This window comes from Pundamilia nyererei, unplaced genomic scaffold, assembly GCF_000239375.1.
Source record: "Pundamilia nyererei isolate P.nyererei 1_Seehausen unplaced genomic scaffold, PunNye1.0 scaffold00238, whole genome shotgun sequence".
NCBI lineage: Eukaryota > Metazoa > Chordata > Actinopteri > Cichliformes > Cichlidae > Pundamilia > Pundamilia nyererei.
Window position 1 is genome coordinate 465,452 of NW_005187639.1, and position 16,180 is coordinate 481,631.

The 16,180-nt window shown below is 45.0% G+C and overlaps 1 protein-coding gene across 2 annotated transcripts in view; it reads right to left on the reverse strand.

Annotated features, from left to right (window-relative positions):
• grin1b (glutamate receptor, ionotropic, N-methyl D-aspartate 1b) overlaps window positions 1-16,180 on the reverse strand; it is a 68,727-nt gene that overhangs the window by 26,023 nt on the left and 26,524 nt on the right. For both annotated transcript variants that reach the window (XM_005749168.2, XM_005749169.2), the window contains exons 5-8: window positions 10,042-10,104; window positions 9,063-9,160; window positions 7,615-7,736; window positions 2,622-2,796 (exon numbers count right to left, since the gene is read on the reverse strand). In XM_005749168.2, coding sequence (XP_005749225.1) covers window positions 2,622-2,796; window positions 7,615-7,736; window positions 9,063-9,160; window positions 10,042-10,104 — 458 coding nt within the window. The remainder of the gene's footprint in view (window positions 1-2,621; window positions 2,797-7,614; window positions 7,737-9,062; window positions 9,161-10,041; window positions 10,105-16,180) is intronic.

Consider the following 16,180-nt stretch of genomic DNA (forward strand, 5'->3'; position numbering starts at 1 on the left):
ATTATATTGTCTTCAACGTTCCAGCGAATAGGTTCAAGCTACAAACCTATCACATAACACACGTGAAAAGACCCAGGAAAACCGTGTTATCGTTTTTATCGTTAACTAAGTAACGCTGAAAACCGATAAAAACCCTGAAAACTATACATTTCACACCTGAGCCTCAACTCTCACGGCCCGGTACCAAACGACTCACGGACCGGTGCCGATCCGAGGCCCGGGGATTGGGGACCGCTGGTTTAACACATTAGATAACATGCCGCCAGTGGAGTTTCCGGTAACTTTTTTACCAATCAGATGTGGCCATGCAGTCACATGACCAGTTTGAAACTGTGGCGGGGAGAGCGGCCCAAGTGTTTCAACGTAGCGGACACACGGAAAGAAGAAACATGAAAACATGGCAGAGTCTACGCTAGAGCTGAAGAGGATGAACAGCATTTTCCTCACACACAAAGAATGTTTCGCTTAAAAGCAGCACAAACCCAGTCTTATGTGTCGAGCTCGAGCTGCGAGTCATGTTTTCGGCGCTACGTTGTAGAGAGACAAGTTTGTGTGTTTTGTGCAGCTTCAGCTGTCCTGTTAACTGCTTGCTGGTTAGCTAGCGTGAGCTATAAGCTAACAGCTAGCCTGGCGCTAAAGTTTCACGCACATGCAAACAGCTCGTCTCTACTGCTTTAACTGTTAAAACAGAAGCAACACTGCGGCTGGCAGGGTTTATTATGTGAAACAGCAGCTTGTTTAATTTAAACAGTCTGCATTAAGCTGGGCAGATACTGCGATTTTTTTCAGTCACGTTATTCAGCTCCTGCTCAAACTGTACAATTAAATCGCAGAGGTTAGAAGTTCATAGGTCACGATGCAGGTCTCACACTATACGGCCTGATGCTCTGATGCGACCTGAGTGATCAAACTGTGCGTCCATAACATGAAGCTTATCATACAAAATCTGTCCCTCGCTCTCCCTCTCTGTCTTACAGACACACACACCACCATCAACTTTGCTAAATTACTAATGAAAAACAATGACCAGACAGCTGTGATTGAGCAGCAAAGTCCATCCAACTCTTTTCATGGTTGTTGTAGTCAGGATAATTTTGTGAGGTCACATTGAAAAGCTGCCACCCAGGCAAAAGAAAAATAGAAAAGTATATTGTTCTAATAATATACTATCAGGTTATTACAATATACAGAATTATCACGTTCGTACAATATAAATATTATATAGGCTACATCGCAGCTCCAGTTGCGTTTCCATCACCGTCTTTCTCGTCTTTTCCCAGAGTAACAGCCAAACAGGAGGATCTGTTGGCGAGCACTGCTTAGCCTTGCACGCATTCTTATTTTAAACTTAATCTGGAATTTATTGCAAACTGTTTGTGCGGGACATGAATGACAAGATTTTGTTTTTCTACAAAAACATCTCCAGTGTGATTGAATCTTCTTGCCAAACATCTGCAGCTTGGCAGTGTGTACAGCACTATAATGACCAGAGATCAGAGGTGTGGATCTGTTGCATGGCGTTCCTCACATCAAGAAGCTGTCGATCAAAGTCAATACAGCTCTTCCTGCATCTGGAGCTTGTGAAGGACTTCTCAGTCATGCAGGACTCCTGTTCACTGCTGAACAGTCACAGCTTCACAGAAAGAACCTTGAGAGCAAACTGCTGCAGAAGCTGAACCATCACCTCACTGAGTGAAGAAAGGGCACATTTTTGCTGAATATGCAGAAACAGATGCACACCCATACAACTTATGGTAAACTGAGCTGCCTTGTATGAACATATGTTGAAGCTGCCTCGTTCTGTTTTCTCTGAGGCTGCTGTGCCATTTGGAGCAACAATGAATGTAAAGTTCACAGCATATCTAGTCAGTGGAAATAGTTTGCACTGTTTATATATTTATATTATTTACTGCAGGTATTGGTGAAAAAAGCTTTATGTTGTGAAAAACTGAAACCTGGAAATTAGAATCGTTGTGCCTTATTTTGATGTTTTTACATATATTCCTGTTGAAAATACTAAGATTTGTATATTTATTTATTTTTGTTTGTCTGATAGCATTTATTTATAAAATAAATCTGACATTTCAAACAGTTACTCGCTACTTGAGTAGTCTTTTAGTACTTTTTTACTCTTACTCGAGTAACTTTTTTGACGACTACTTTTCACTTTTACTTGAGTAATAATATTTTAAAGTAATGCTACTCTTACTTGAGTACAATTTTTGGATACTCGACCCACCTCTGTATGTTAAGTTGAGGCGACACCAGGTCACATCAGCTGCAACATAAACAATCCTGATTCAGAGCAACTGATTGGGTCACACAGAGAGGAGGAGACACTTATTATCCCAGTTATGTCAGACTTGAAGATGAATCCAGATCAGATCAGCGCCTCCCTCTTATTCTCACTTTTGTGTTCAGCAGTCCGCTCTGAGATAATCCAACCTAAACGGGCTAAAGTGGGACACGCACAGCGTCACGTAGCATTTGCATCAAACAAGGTGGAGGAACGGCAGCGAGAGACCCACGAGAAAAACAAGCACATCTCCTAAGTGTAGTGCACCATGCCTCCTAATGACCAACCACAGAATCTTTGACCTGCAGCCGTGGGTGGTACTAACCGTTTAAAGAGTGGCCCGGTCCTCCAGATGTTGGTGTTTCCCACGCAGCCCCGTGGAGGTTCAGTGATGTTCTCCTTCTCAAACAGCTCCTGCAGAGACTGCGCCACCACGGCCACGGCGTCCGCGATGTGCGCCGACTCGTTCTTACCGTTAATCAGCTGGAGGCCCAGCAGGCCTGTGCCCACACACACGCACACACAGCAGGAAGTTAAACAGGCTGCAGACTCAAAGCTGCCCTCATTCACACACACATGTTAATTAAACACTCGCACACACTTTCATTCAGCTGATGTAATTACACAGTGCATCAGTGTAATTCAAACACACACTCGGGGCTTCAGGCGTCAGGTCAGTGTTCATCACGACCAAACTGCATGCTGGGAGTTCACTCTGACAATCACAGCGTTTGTCTCAGCAGAAAAGCCTCACTGAGACGTCATGAAGAGTGTGTGGTGTTTTCCTTCAGCACAAACTCGTCATGCTGCGTAAAGTGTCTGCATCTGTCTCCAAGCTGGGCCAAAACGGGTGGCTAACAGTGCTAGCATCCCCCAAAATCTACTGGTAATAGCTAACGAACAGTGTTAGCATCTCACAAATGAACCATAAGTAAAAGCTAACGGACAGTGTTAGCATCTCGCAAATGAACTATAGCTAACCATCAAGTTAGTTACTAAACTTTTTTTATAAATGCCTTACTAAAAACCTTTGGCTAAAATGGAATTGCTAACTAATATTGTTGGGAACTTACATTACGCTAACATTAACAAACTGTTATTTTTTTGAAATGCTATGCTAACAATTAGCTGAAATTTCAAAACATTTGGCAGGAAAGCTAATACATCATAATTTCAACTTTTCATGTGAAACAAGTTTCAAATAATGAGCCAAATGTGTGAGAACATAATCTGTGTTATTCCTGAGACTACTCTGCTTCAGGTCTGTATATATTCTCACTTATTATAAACACGTCCTCTAAGTACGATGCATACTTGAGGGACCTTGGTAGACTTCCTGAAGTTGGCCAATCAAAAAAAGAGAACGTTTTTTAGCACACGAGCCTTAAACAGACAACTTATTGCAGATAGATGATGACCTGAGGGCCAGCGGCTGCTCTAGTGCAACATAAAAGCAGAGCTGGAGCTGAGCCGATGAAGCTGTTTCTAATGATAACGAGCACTGACGGCAGCAACACAATTAGGAAGCCCGACACGTCCGCCTCTCTTCTATAAACAAAGCTAAAGGGGAAGCGTGCCTGTGCCGCCGCTGCCTGCAGACCGATGCAGCTGCACAAACATTTCCCTCATAGTGCAACAGGAACCCGTGAAGAAAAACACCAACAAAATCCAGAACGTCGCAGTGCTGCTCCACACGTTTCTTTTCAGGGGATCGTTTCAGGAGGGTGGACACAATAATGCAAACACCTGTACCATCTGATATAAAGCAGGCCTGCAGATGCTCTCGCTGGTATTACGGGTGCGCTGAGATTTGAGTTACAGCTGATCACATTATTCTGCCCAATCCTGTGTAGGCCCCACCCACAGAAGAGTTTAGGATGAAGGTTATAATCTACCTCGCTGTTACATGCAGCTGATTTGTGTTTTATCTAGCCCAGGCTCGCTGCAGCGGCCAAGTTTGATCCGTGACTGAGCCTGTACGCTAACATGGACACGGCTGCTGTTTGGGGCTAAAACCACTAACACTGTTTTACAGCTCGAGCATTTCCACTCATGCTTCTGTCACACAAATTATACGATATTGTTTCAGGAAAAGTAATAAGTAATAACGTGAAAGGAAAATATTGCAGATCTGAGATTTTCTACTAAGAGGAAGTCAGGCTGCTGCAACATTTAGTTTTCTCATTAAGGCTAAAAAGCTTCAAGCTGTTTGTTTCAGAGATATGACCTCTGACTGTTTCTGGTGGAAAGCAGAAACGATCTAGCATCTCTGCTGAGCTGAAACGGTCCACCCAGAAAAGAAACCTCCACCCTCGTGCAGCAGAGACAAACCCACTGTGGATCGTTTCAGAGTGCGGTTTCGCTGCACTTTCAAGGCAAGGATGGATCGTTTTTCTGACACATCAGCGACTCGGAGGACGCGATGTCCAGAAAAGCCACGCATCGTCTCTTAAGAGTGCAGGGGCCGGCCGGTGAGGATGTCTGTAGAAACAAAAAGCCATGGCAACAGAGCGGGGAGCCGATTACCCAGCAGCCAGAGGGGAACGCCACGACCAGGACCAGGACGCCACGTTAACTACAGCATCATGTCAGGGACAAAACTCCAACATGTGCACTTATTTAATGTTCATTAGGTGAACTCAGAGCAATATTAGAACACGAGCACCTGTCTGCTGGCCTTCATCTGCTTGTTCCTTTCACTTCATCGTCTAGTTCGAGCTGTCAGATTTTCATTCCCTGATTATACTGATAATACCACACAATGGATCTAACAGCTTCATTTTATTTACTTTAACTTAGCCGACTAATAATGACAAATGCTAATTCAAATAAATGAACGAAACGAGCAGCAGAGACAGGAGAACGTATCCTCGGCTTTTTCTTTCCAACATTCAGCAACTCTGATTTATTCATTTATCAGATTTTCATTAATATAATCATTGAAATGTTAAATTCATGTCAAGTTGACCTGTTGACCTGTTGACCTCTGTGCTATGACAGTGAATAGCTTCATCTTTTCTATTGTGTGCAATAAAACCTGCAATCGCCTGACCTCTTCCCGATGAGTTCCTGCTCTTTTACATCCATTCTGTGCGTTAAAAGGGCGTCCGCATACTTTTGAAGTACGAAGATAAACGTGTGAACTGGCTGACTGAGTAATTAGCTGAATAAACCCCGCCCCTGGCTCCACGTTGCCATGGGCGTGGCCTCTATTGGCCACTTGCAAAGGGCAAAGCATCAAGCAGGTAACAGGAAGCAAGGGCGGCATCTTACCAGTGTTTGATTGGACACACGTCACGGTTACCGCAGCAACATTAGCAGTTTATTACCCCCCCACACCTGAATCATTAAGCCCGCCCCTCCCACCCCTGTTTAGCAGCATGTTATTGTTACTGTGAGAATGGGCAGACGGGCAGGCGGGCGGACGACACACACTATAGAAATGAAACAAACAAAAAGATGTTAGACACATTTAAAGCCACACAGTTACAATGAGCCCGGAGAGGAGGGAGCGGTTAAGAACCTTTAAACACGCCTCCACGCTCGCCATGTTTAAACATTCAACCGGCACTCCGAAGAAACCAGAGAGAGAGAAAACACACCAGGACACTGAGAAGCTAACAGACTGATGAAGAGTAGCTTCCTTCATCTGAGACCTACTAGAAACAGTGCCAGACACAGAGAGAGAGAGAGCTGTGCTTCCATCCAACCGTTTTAACATCGGATCGAATGATGACGCTAAAAGCTCGCTGACTCCCGACCTGCCTGCACCGCTCTGTGGACCGACACTTTTACACTAGAGGACGTGACGTTAGAGGACACAAGCCTCAAAGCGCTCTAACGCTCCTCTAACGGGACGCTGTCAAAGTTCCCCGAGCCTCTTCTGTCTCCGAACATCTCCAACCGAGTCTCAGGCAGTGCCTGTCGTTCTGGCTGCTTTCTGAGGAGATGTTTCCTGTCTCTGAACTCAAACCCGGCCGAGCTCTTAAAGCTACGTAGAACCTCTCTGTTTGGTTTCATCTTTCAGCAGCCCAACACCCTCGCAACCGCTGCCCAACATCAGAGCAGCCGTCGACGATGTGAGCGTCCCCACTGCAGGACCTCGGGACAGCCTTTATGGACGATGAAGAGGACCGAGATGCTGCTGATGTTGATGATGATATGTTGATTATGGAAGCGTCAATCGATTAGACGCTTGGACCTGGAGAAGGACACGTCCCTTAGAGTGTCCTGTGGGAACAGCGCTTCAGGAGTATGGGGTGTTTGGTTTTTAGAGGTCTTTCGGTCCCTTGCTGCGGTTGTACGTCAGACTCATTCCTGGTGGATAACCCAGGGCTGACCTTTGTCACCGCTTCAGTTCATAATTTTTATGGACAGAATTTCGAGGCGTTGTTTCTCGGTATGTATTATTGTAGGGTTTATCGCTGTATGAATAAAATTTACTTGAATTTAAAATTGAATTGCGTAACCAAGTGGCTGAAAGATTTTACTTTGGAGGTCTCAGAATCTCGTCTCTGCTTTTTACAGATGATGTGGTTCTGTTGGGTCATCAGGTGGTGGATTCACAGCCGAGTGTCAAACTGTGGGAATGAGAATCATTGCCTCCAAGTCTGAGGCCATTGTCCTCAGCTGGAAAAGGGTGGAGTAAGAGGCGAGTTACTGCCCCAAGCACCTCGGGTCTTGTTCATGAGTTGGCTGTAAAAGCAAAACTGTCGATTGTCGAATGAGCTCGAATGGCAGGCCTCCCCCTTACAGACAGGGTAAGGAGTGCCATCGTTCGAGGGGGGCTCAGAGTAGAGCCAATGTTCCTCCACATCGAAAGGAGGCAGCTGAGGTGGTTCGGGTATCTAACAAGGATGCCTCCGTTCACATGGGCATTACCCACGGGGAGGAGGCCCACTGGAGAGACTCCATCTCTGGGCTGGCCCAAGAACATCTTGCCCCGTGATCCCAGACAAGCAGAAGAAAATGGATGGAAGGATCTACTTGTTAACTGATGATGTGATCTGATCCTGATCCTATATGATGGTGTAGTGGGTGTAGTGAACTTTTATTGAGAAGTTGGACCGTGTTTAACTGTCAGAGGTCTGATTTTTCGTGAACTGAAGCAGCATTTGGTATTTGGTTAAATATGTCCGACTGATGATGACAGGAACAAAGAAAGAGCAGTTTGATCTATTTCCTCTCTGCAGGTGACAGGTGACTGCTTTCTTGTGAATTTTCCTTCTGTTCGAGCTTTGCTGTCAGTTGGATGGAAGAAGAGCTGCAGACAGACAGAGAGGAAGAAAGGAGGAAGAGCAGGTGAGAGACGGACGTACCGTCTGGAGCTTCACTCAGAGCTTTGCCGGTCATCTCCCGCTCTCCAACCAGCCAGACATAACCGGAGCCGGTCATGTTGAGCTGCCGGGCGGCTTTGTACACGAGCGCAGCTTCGTCTTCACTGCAAACACACAAACACACAGCAGGTAAGCACTCACCTGTGGCTGACACAAACAGACCAAAGAACCAGTCATCAATCACCTGGCAACACTCTGGAAAGCAACATATCAAACACGCCTGTGGACGCACAGTCTGACTTCTTCTGTTCGAGCTCCAAACGTCTCTTTAAAGACCTGATGAAGGTTTGGCTGATTTCACTTCAGTGCAGTCAGTTTTTCTGCACCACAGCACCAGAAACACTGCACCTCAGTACATCGACTGACCACAACTTTCACAGCATTCCCGAGGACATAATAAGAGCTCCAGGGTCTCCGTGGTTGGTTCTTCCCAGCGGCAAGACAAAGAGGAAACGTAAACGTTTTCCAGTTTTTGTGTTTTTATCTGTTGTACAGTGTCCTTGGGTGCTTTGAAAGGCGCTATTTTTAAATAAAATGTATTATTATTATTATTATTATTATTATTATTATTATTATTATTAAACAAAGGAGGCAAAAGTGTGGCTGCAGGGCGGGTCCACTAGCACGGCTAAAGAAACAGCCATTTAAGCTACCGCCTCTGAGTATTTTCCTCTCCAACGTCAGGTCCATAACCAACAACTACCCAGGACACCGGGTGTTTAAGCTGCTGCCGTCTGGCAGGAGGTTCAGGCTGCTGAGGTCCCAAACAACCAGACTCAAGGACAGTTTTTACAACAGGACAACAGCCCTGATCAATGCTAACAGCTGACCTGACACTTCTTCTTCTTTTTTTATTACTAAGTTAATATACTGTGTTGTGTTGTTTGTGTTGCGTTGTGATGTGTCGTATCGTGTCGTGTTGTGTTATATGTAGTGCCGACGTAGGACAGTTTTCCAATTTCATTGTACTACTGTACTATGTATGACTGTGCAATGACAATAAAGACTTATCTTATCTAATCTTATCTGATCTTAGCACCTCACGATGAGCTGAAGCTCGGGCCGTGGCCTTCAGACTTTGGCCTTGTTCAGTTTTGGAATCGCTGCTGGTGTTTTGTGCAGAAGAGTCTGACTTTCATCAGACGATAGAGGCTGATTGTCGTTGTATCAGACTAAGGGCTAATCTTTAGACCTTGTACGTCCTACTCGCGTTTACATGGATCTTTTTACACAACATTTGCAGGTGCTACTTTTACCTGTTGGGGATACACAGATTCAGTCCAACACTTGCTGATGGCTTAGTCACAAAGTTCCTGCAAAGTCATGTCAAGAACAACTTAAACTGTGACCAGTGTCCTAACCCTGATACAGCCTAACTGTGGAAACCACAACATCATCCAATCAGAAACCATCATGGAAACCACACAAACCTGGCAGAGAGGATGATGACTCGGGCCTCCAGGTCTTTTGCCTCCAGCAGCAGGGCGGTAATGTTGGTGTCCTGGCTGAACAGCAGCACCTTCTCAGCCTGGAGGACCACCAGATGGACACAGTGGACGGACGGTAACACCGAGGGACAGTGAGAAACACGGCAGAACAAAACACCACAGAACACATCGCAGGACAGCCATCGTTAGCTCCACATCCACAACCCCTCCCCAACCACCCACAACCCCAACCTTGACCATGCTTCCTCTCACCCACGCTACCACCGGAGGAGGAGGAGGGGAGGAGGGACGGGAGCAAAAAATGGAGACAAAAAGTGTTCAAGATCTGCTGAACTAAAGAAAACTCAAAGTCGAAGCTGGAATACAAAGAAGGAGGGGCAAAAAGTTGTGCATGGTGTGGTGGCACATGCAAGCTGAGGCGCTTTCAAGACTCCAACCAACCAACCAATCGGGAACGTGCATGTTAGAGCGCACTGATGCAACTGCAAACTAAAAAAAGAAAAGAAAAAAAGATTCAAGTGGAGGGGGGGGAGGAGGGGAGGAAGAGGAGGGGAGGCGGGGAGGAGAAGTGATTCATTTCCAAAAAGAAAAAGAAAAGAGGAGTGAGAGGATCCTGGTGTGCGGTGTTCCTCGATAATCTGCAGACAGAGCCACGCGTCAGCCTGGCCACATGCAACCCTTCACAAGGAAAAACTCGGGGAGGGGGAGGGGGATGAGGAGGGGGGAGGAAGAGGAAGGGCGTCTCTCCTGCGAGTGTAAACCCATTCCCGATGTGCAGGAATCATGAAAAATCAAAAGAAAGAAAAGAGATGGTGGAGAAAAGACGTGCCACCAGGATAAGAGTCTATCTCTGGAGCCGGGTTGGATTCTGGGCGGGCGGGCTGACTGGTGTTTGGCTACTACTGGGCGAGCTCAGAGATTGGTTGGGCGGCGTGCATCATTTGACCATGCAAGTTTATACCTTGGGTGTTCTCCTGAAGTCAAAGTTCTGTTGGTCGAGGTTTTCATAGTTCCTGTTTTTAGTCTGATGGGTAATGTGCACAGAGAAAATATGCAGACACAGAAGAAGATTATAGACAGTCAGAAAAATGGGAGGGGGGGGGGGGGGGGTAGCAAAGCATCCAATAAATGATTGATTTCTTCTGCAGGAGTCGGACGCAAACACATCGCAGTCTGCCCAGCGGTCTGTCGACCTGCGTCCAGTTCGGACTTTTCTTCTTTTTAATAATAACCCCAGCGTGCAGCGCCCCCTGGTGTGTGGACAACAGCGGCACGTGTTAACCAGTAGCATCTGGATGAGGTTTCTAAGCACTGCTGTGCTGAAGGTGTAAGTTTTAACAAAATGAAATGGAGTGATTTGTTTTCTAAGCAGTGATGTCAGGATATCAACCATAGGATGGCCATTATCGCCCAAAACTCCCTGAATGAAGAGGAAACCACTCACCCTGAGATAAACTATAACCTTCTGGTTTTATCTAAAGGTATAAACACGTATTAATCAGCTGTTTCCCCTTAACCTCTTCAAACCCCCTGCTCCTAAAAAGCACATTTGTTCCTGATTGGCCAGTTTCTGGAAGCCTGCTGAGGAGCAGAATGCCTGCACTGCATGGTTTCAGACATACAGAGGCTTGAAAATGAGTCCAATTCTCATTTCCTGAACCCCGCTGCTGTGTACTTTTAATTAAGCGATGACTTTCTCCGTTTCATCATGTTTCATGTTGTTTTTTCTGAACAAAGATCGGGATGTAATAAAGCGTCTGTTCCTGTACGTTAAACTGTCCTGCAGTCCTAGAATGACCCGTAGACGCTTCCTCCCTGATATCAGTAATGACATCATCGTTAGTGCTTTCAGTAGAACATAGACAGCGGAGGCTCATGCATGAAGGCTGTGATTTTGAGCTGTGATTAAAGAACAGGTGCTAATTATAACGGCTGTTGACCGGCTCGCTATATTTAGTCTGACGTGTAAAATCGCTCCTGAAGCCTGCCTGCAGGCGTGAACGCAGACGCTTTATTTTTAGAGAACAAAGAGACGCTTTGACTCAGAAGCCTGTCGAACTTCACAGCTCAGCCGTGATCAAGCACTCGTCGCTTCGGCTCCTCAGGATGAAGAGCTAAGCCTGAACCTCACCACAAACCCAGCTCGGTCTCATTTTATCCACACTCAGACTTCCCTCTCTGCAAACTTCCTGTGATGTTAATCCGCTGTGGCGGCGGCGCGTGCCATTAGTCCTCGACTCGATCCGCTCCAAATGTTAATCTCATTAAATTTACATCCGTGCGCAAAGTCCCCGAACAGCACGGCCTCGCTCTGAGAGCGCTTCAACCGACCTGCACACACCTAATGACACGTCCAGGTTTGTTACTGTTTTACACCTGAGCCCAGTCCGCTGCACGGAGAATCACAGCTTCAGACCCACAACTGCAAAATACAACCCAACCTCCAAAATACAAAGCAACGAAAGTTTCAATGTCACAGAGTAAAGGCGCTCCAAAGATAAGACAGAGGATCAGATCCCACGTACGGAAAATCTTTTCCAAGATTAAAAGTACAGTGTGGAAAACCTCACCACTAGACGTCAGTAGCAGTCAGCTGAGTTCTGTTTCTAATCCTTCTAATCCAGTGCATAATCCTAGCTACGGTGGCTGCTCTGGGACAAACATGTTGTAGGCAGCCAAAAGATATCAGAAACACGACATTTAGACTCCTCCCCATAACGGCCAGCGTGTTTCTGCTACTGTTTGTGTTTTTGGGGGTAGTATTGGACGATAAATTAAAATGGAAATCTCATATTGAACATGTTAGAAAAAAGATGGTTAAAAATATTTCTGGGTAATGTCAGAGATATACTAGATAAGGCAATGCGTATTTTATATTTCGCACTAATTCCCCCCTATCTCAGTTATTGTGCTGAGGTGTGGGGGAATTCATATGCGACTAAAATAAATGCTCTATACTTGTTACAGAAGAAAGTGGTACGAATGGTTCATAATGTTAAATATAGAGAACAAACAAATAATCTGTTTATAAAATCGAAATTGTTGAAATTTGAAGACTTAGTGAAATTACAGACATTATTATTCATGTGCAAGGCAAGAAATAACACATTACCTCTTAAGTTACAAAGTTTGTTTGTATTGTGTTCAGGAAGTGGGGACAGTAAAAGGAAGTTTGACTTTGAGCATCAGTTTGCTAAAACCACACAAAGGCCAATGTGTCCGACAGTTAAAGGTCTAAGAATCTCTTGAAGATAATCTCAAGATGCACCGTTTTAAAAGTGTTACATACTTAACAGGATAAATCAATATGAAGAACATGAAAGTAATTTGGGCTAAATGTGGAAGGAAAACATTTCATTGCCATTTAATGCTGCATATTGTGATTATACTGATTTGTTGTTTAGTTTTGCATTGTTACATAAAAATACATGTTAGAGGGTTTTTTAGGGGTTGTTGGCGCCTTCTTGTAAGAATAATTGGATTGCAGATAGGGGGCAGGCGCTAACAAGAGTTTATTCTTCTTGCTGCTCCTTTTCACCCACGGGTGCGGTGTCATATTAATGGGAAGGAGGTTCTGTATGTAGGAAACGAAACACTGTTGAACCATGTGTGAAATTAATAAAGAAATGAAATGTAATAAATATTTCTGCACAAACTAACATATTTGAATAATATCAGCACTCAGCTATAAACAGATATGTGTGAATCACATTTTCACTTTAAGCCTATCCGGTCTTTTAGTCTGATGCCATCAGCTGTTTCCAGGTCCAAACTCTGCTTCAGGTCCCAAAGTCAAACAAACACTGCAGCATCACTGAGTTAAAAACTGTCTAAATTCCTTCATCTTTAATAAAATGATCAGCGTTGCTGCTTTACCAGGTGTAATAATTAAGTTTAACATCCAGGCATCCATGAAAACAGGATTTATTCAATTCAGTTAGAAGTTAGCAGGAAGTTAGCTCGCTAGCTTCCACCGAAACATGATATAGCACGTTCTGAGAGATTTCAGAGAATTCAAACGTACAGCTCTGCTGTCACTTCAACATAAATGAAGACAGGAAACTAAACATCAGTGACGTTTGTAGAGTTACTGAAGTTGGGCTAGCTGCTATATAATGATGTGCTACGTGATCGCTAGCGAAACAGTGATCACTGACTGTTTTTAGGGGCTTGTTGAGATTAAATAGAACAAGATATGTTAAAAACACAACAGCCTTAATAAACGCAGAGTCGTTTGTTCACACGTCATCACTTAACAACAGGATAGTGAGTGTGGGCTGTCAGCGTGCTGTGAGCCACAGCTGGTGTCCACCTGTCGGTTCGAGTTCCCTCTGACCGAGGACGTGTCGGAGATCACTGCTGTTCACTGGCTTCACCATCAAACACTATCAGACACAACATGATCAATGACAACGCACTGATTTGTTGGATGGTGTGTGCGCGTGTGTGTGCGCGCGTGTGTGCGAGTGTGTGTGTGTGTGTGCGCGCGTGTGTGTGTGTGTGTGTCACTCCCTCTTGGTCACATGTCCGGGATCTGTAGGTTAGGGAAGCGATTCTTCTTGGTTTCCATTGAAAGGCGGCGTGTCATTAACCAATCAGGTCAAACAGGCTGTTTAAACAGTTTTTTCTTGGATTCTTCATGTTCACCTACTTTCATCAACAATGATAACAAGAGAAAACTTGACGTCCTGAACCAAATATGATCCATCGTCTCTTCCCTCCGACAGCAGTGCTGGGTTTAATGTGAGCTCGTTGATTATTTTCTTTTTTATCGTATTATGTCGTCTGTCAGTATCTCACATGGAAACGTGTGTAAGTTTGGCTGCAGCTTAATGTTTACCAAATCGCCTAATTAGAAGTAATCTGGTGCAACGTAGGAAGAATGTATATACTTCAAATTAAAGTGCTTGGCTACAGGCTTTTATTTTGAAATGTGTGTGGCGTACAGCAGGTTGTTGGTGCTGGTGGGTATTACATGCTTTGTTAAAGCCGGATATTTAAAGCAGGAACAACACATGACAGCCGCCGCCGCTCGGTTCACCGACTTTAGCTAATGTGCTGTAATATTCATGCATCTCCCACTTAAAAAAGTCTCTCCTCCAATATTCATGAAGGTGTTTGACTCAAACTGAGAGACACAAAGTCACATTGAAACTTTTCTAAAGTCTCATCTGCACTCTGGAGGATTTCTTCTGTCTCTTTCTGCATTTCTTATTTTGAACCGTAGAAAAATATGAAGTGTTCACGCTTTGAGAAATATAAACATGCCGACCCAGAGCCGTTGCTGCTTTGTCATTAACAAACAAATCCTCCTTTTCTTTTACTGCTTCTTACTTCCTGCCTCCATCTTCATTTGCTGCTTTTGAGTTGATGTAAACATCACAGCACCACAGCGGGACGATTCATCGCAACCAGCAGAAGGATGGTTTACTGACTCTCTCTACCCGCAAAACCACTTTGTCTAATACTGTATGTTTGTCAGTGAACAAAACGCAGACTCGCGCTCTCACTCACCTGAGGACTCATTAAAAACAGCGTCGACGTCGCTCGACATCACTAATCAGGCGTTTTACATCATAAGCATATAAAAATGTTGAAACAGCTTAATAACTTCTGAGCTGGATTAAGGTTGAAGCCTCACAATAAAAAACCTACTGATGTCCGTTTTGCCGATTCTTTCCTCTGACTTGAACAAACTGGTTAGCCGTCGTTAACTGGGAAAAATGGGATCACTTTCTGTGTTCTTCTATTAACCTGACACACCTCCACCTGGTGGAGAACAGTTTCTGATGCTCCTCTGTGGCAGCTGACTCCATGTTCCCGTGACCCCACGTTGACCTCCATGCTCCTAATTCTGAGGCCTTCTCATGAACGAGCAGCTGGACCACCTCTCAGCGCTGGTGTCCACACCACAGGGAAGCTAAGGAGGTTACAAGCATCGTTTTATTATCGTAGGGTCTGCCTTACAACATAAAGCGCCTTGAGGCGACTGCTGTGTAAATAAAATTGACTTGAATTGAAGTTTCTGTACTTATTAAATCCTGCACATGTATTTTAAATTTGGCGATGCATGTTTACTGAATCCTTTAACTGTGGTGTCGTGATGTTTACAGCAGAAGCTCATCAAACAGGGAAACCAGTTTACGCGCTGGTTGGCCTGAACTCTTGCGGTTTCCCTCGTGTCGAAGCTCTGCTGCATGTCAGTCGCACAGAGAGAGTCGCTTTGACAGTCAGTCAGGTCGACAGCTGCCACAGAAGCAGCTGAGATGTGTTTGCATGACTCCGACTCCGTCAGAGCCGAGGCGATGAGAAACCAGACGGAGGAGCAACTGAAAGGATGACGTGAACGGACAGACAGGAAGAGAGAGAGCGACAGGAAGAGGAGGAGAGGAAAAAATGAACTCAAAGTCAACTCAAGATTGAAAAATAGAAGAAACGAAAAAGTAGAAAGTAAAACAAAAAGCACCAAAAACCTCCACCAAGACAGAAAAGTATTCCAACAATAAAACATTCATCTTCTAACAATACACAGTGATGGAAAACCATGAGACATTCAGGAGCTGCAGCACATCAGACCTGCTGGTCCTCAGTCAAGACCAGCAGGGCTTGAATTATGGCCAGGAGGTCCAGAGTCAAGACCAATCAGTCCTAAATCCAGACTAGCAGGTCCAGAATCATGATTGCTAATAAGTTCAGAGTCAGGACCAGCACATCCGGGGTCAAGACAGAAAATCGAAGGTCGAGACGGGCAGGTCCAGAACTGTGGTCAGCAAGTCGAGACCAAGAGTCAAGATCAGCAGGTCTAAAATTATGACCAGTCTAGAGTTCAGTCCAGACCAACAGGTCTAGCACAGTCCAGCACAGTCCAGTCCAGTCCAGTCCAGCACAGTCCAGTCCAGCACAGTCCAGTACAGTCCAGTCCAGTCCAGTACAGTCCAGTCCAGTACAGTCCAGCAAACGTGTGAAACCTGCTGTGAGGACAATTAAAGTGTGGCCAGAGGGGACAGACGCAGTGCTCCAGGACAGATTTAAAAACACAGACTGGAATACGTTCACCCACACAGACCTGGACCAGTACGCCTCATCTGTACTGGATTACA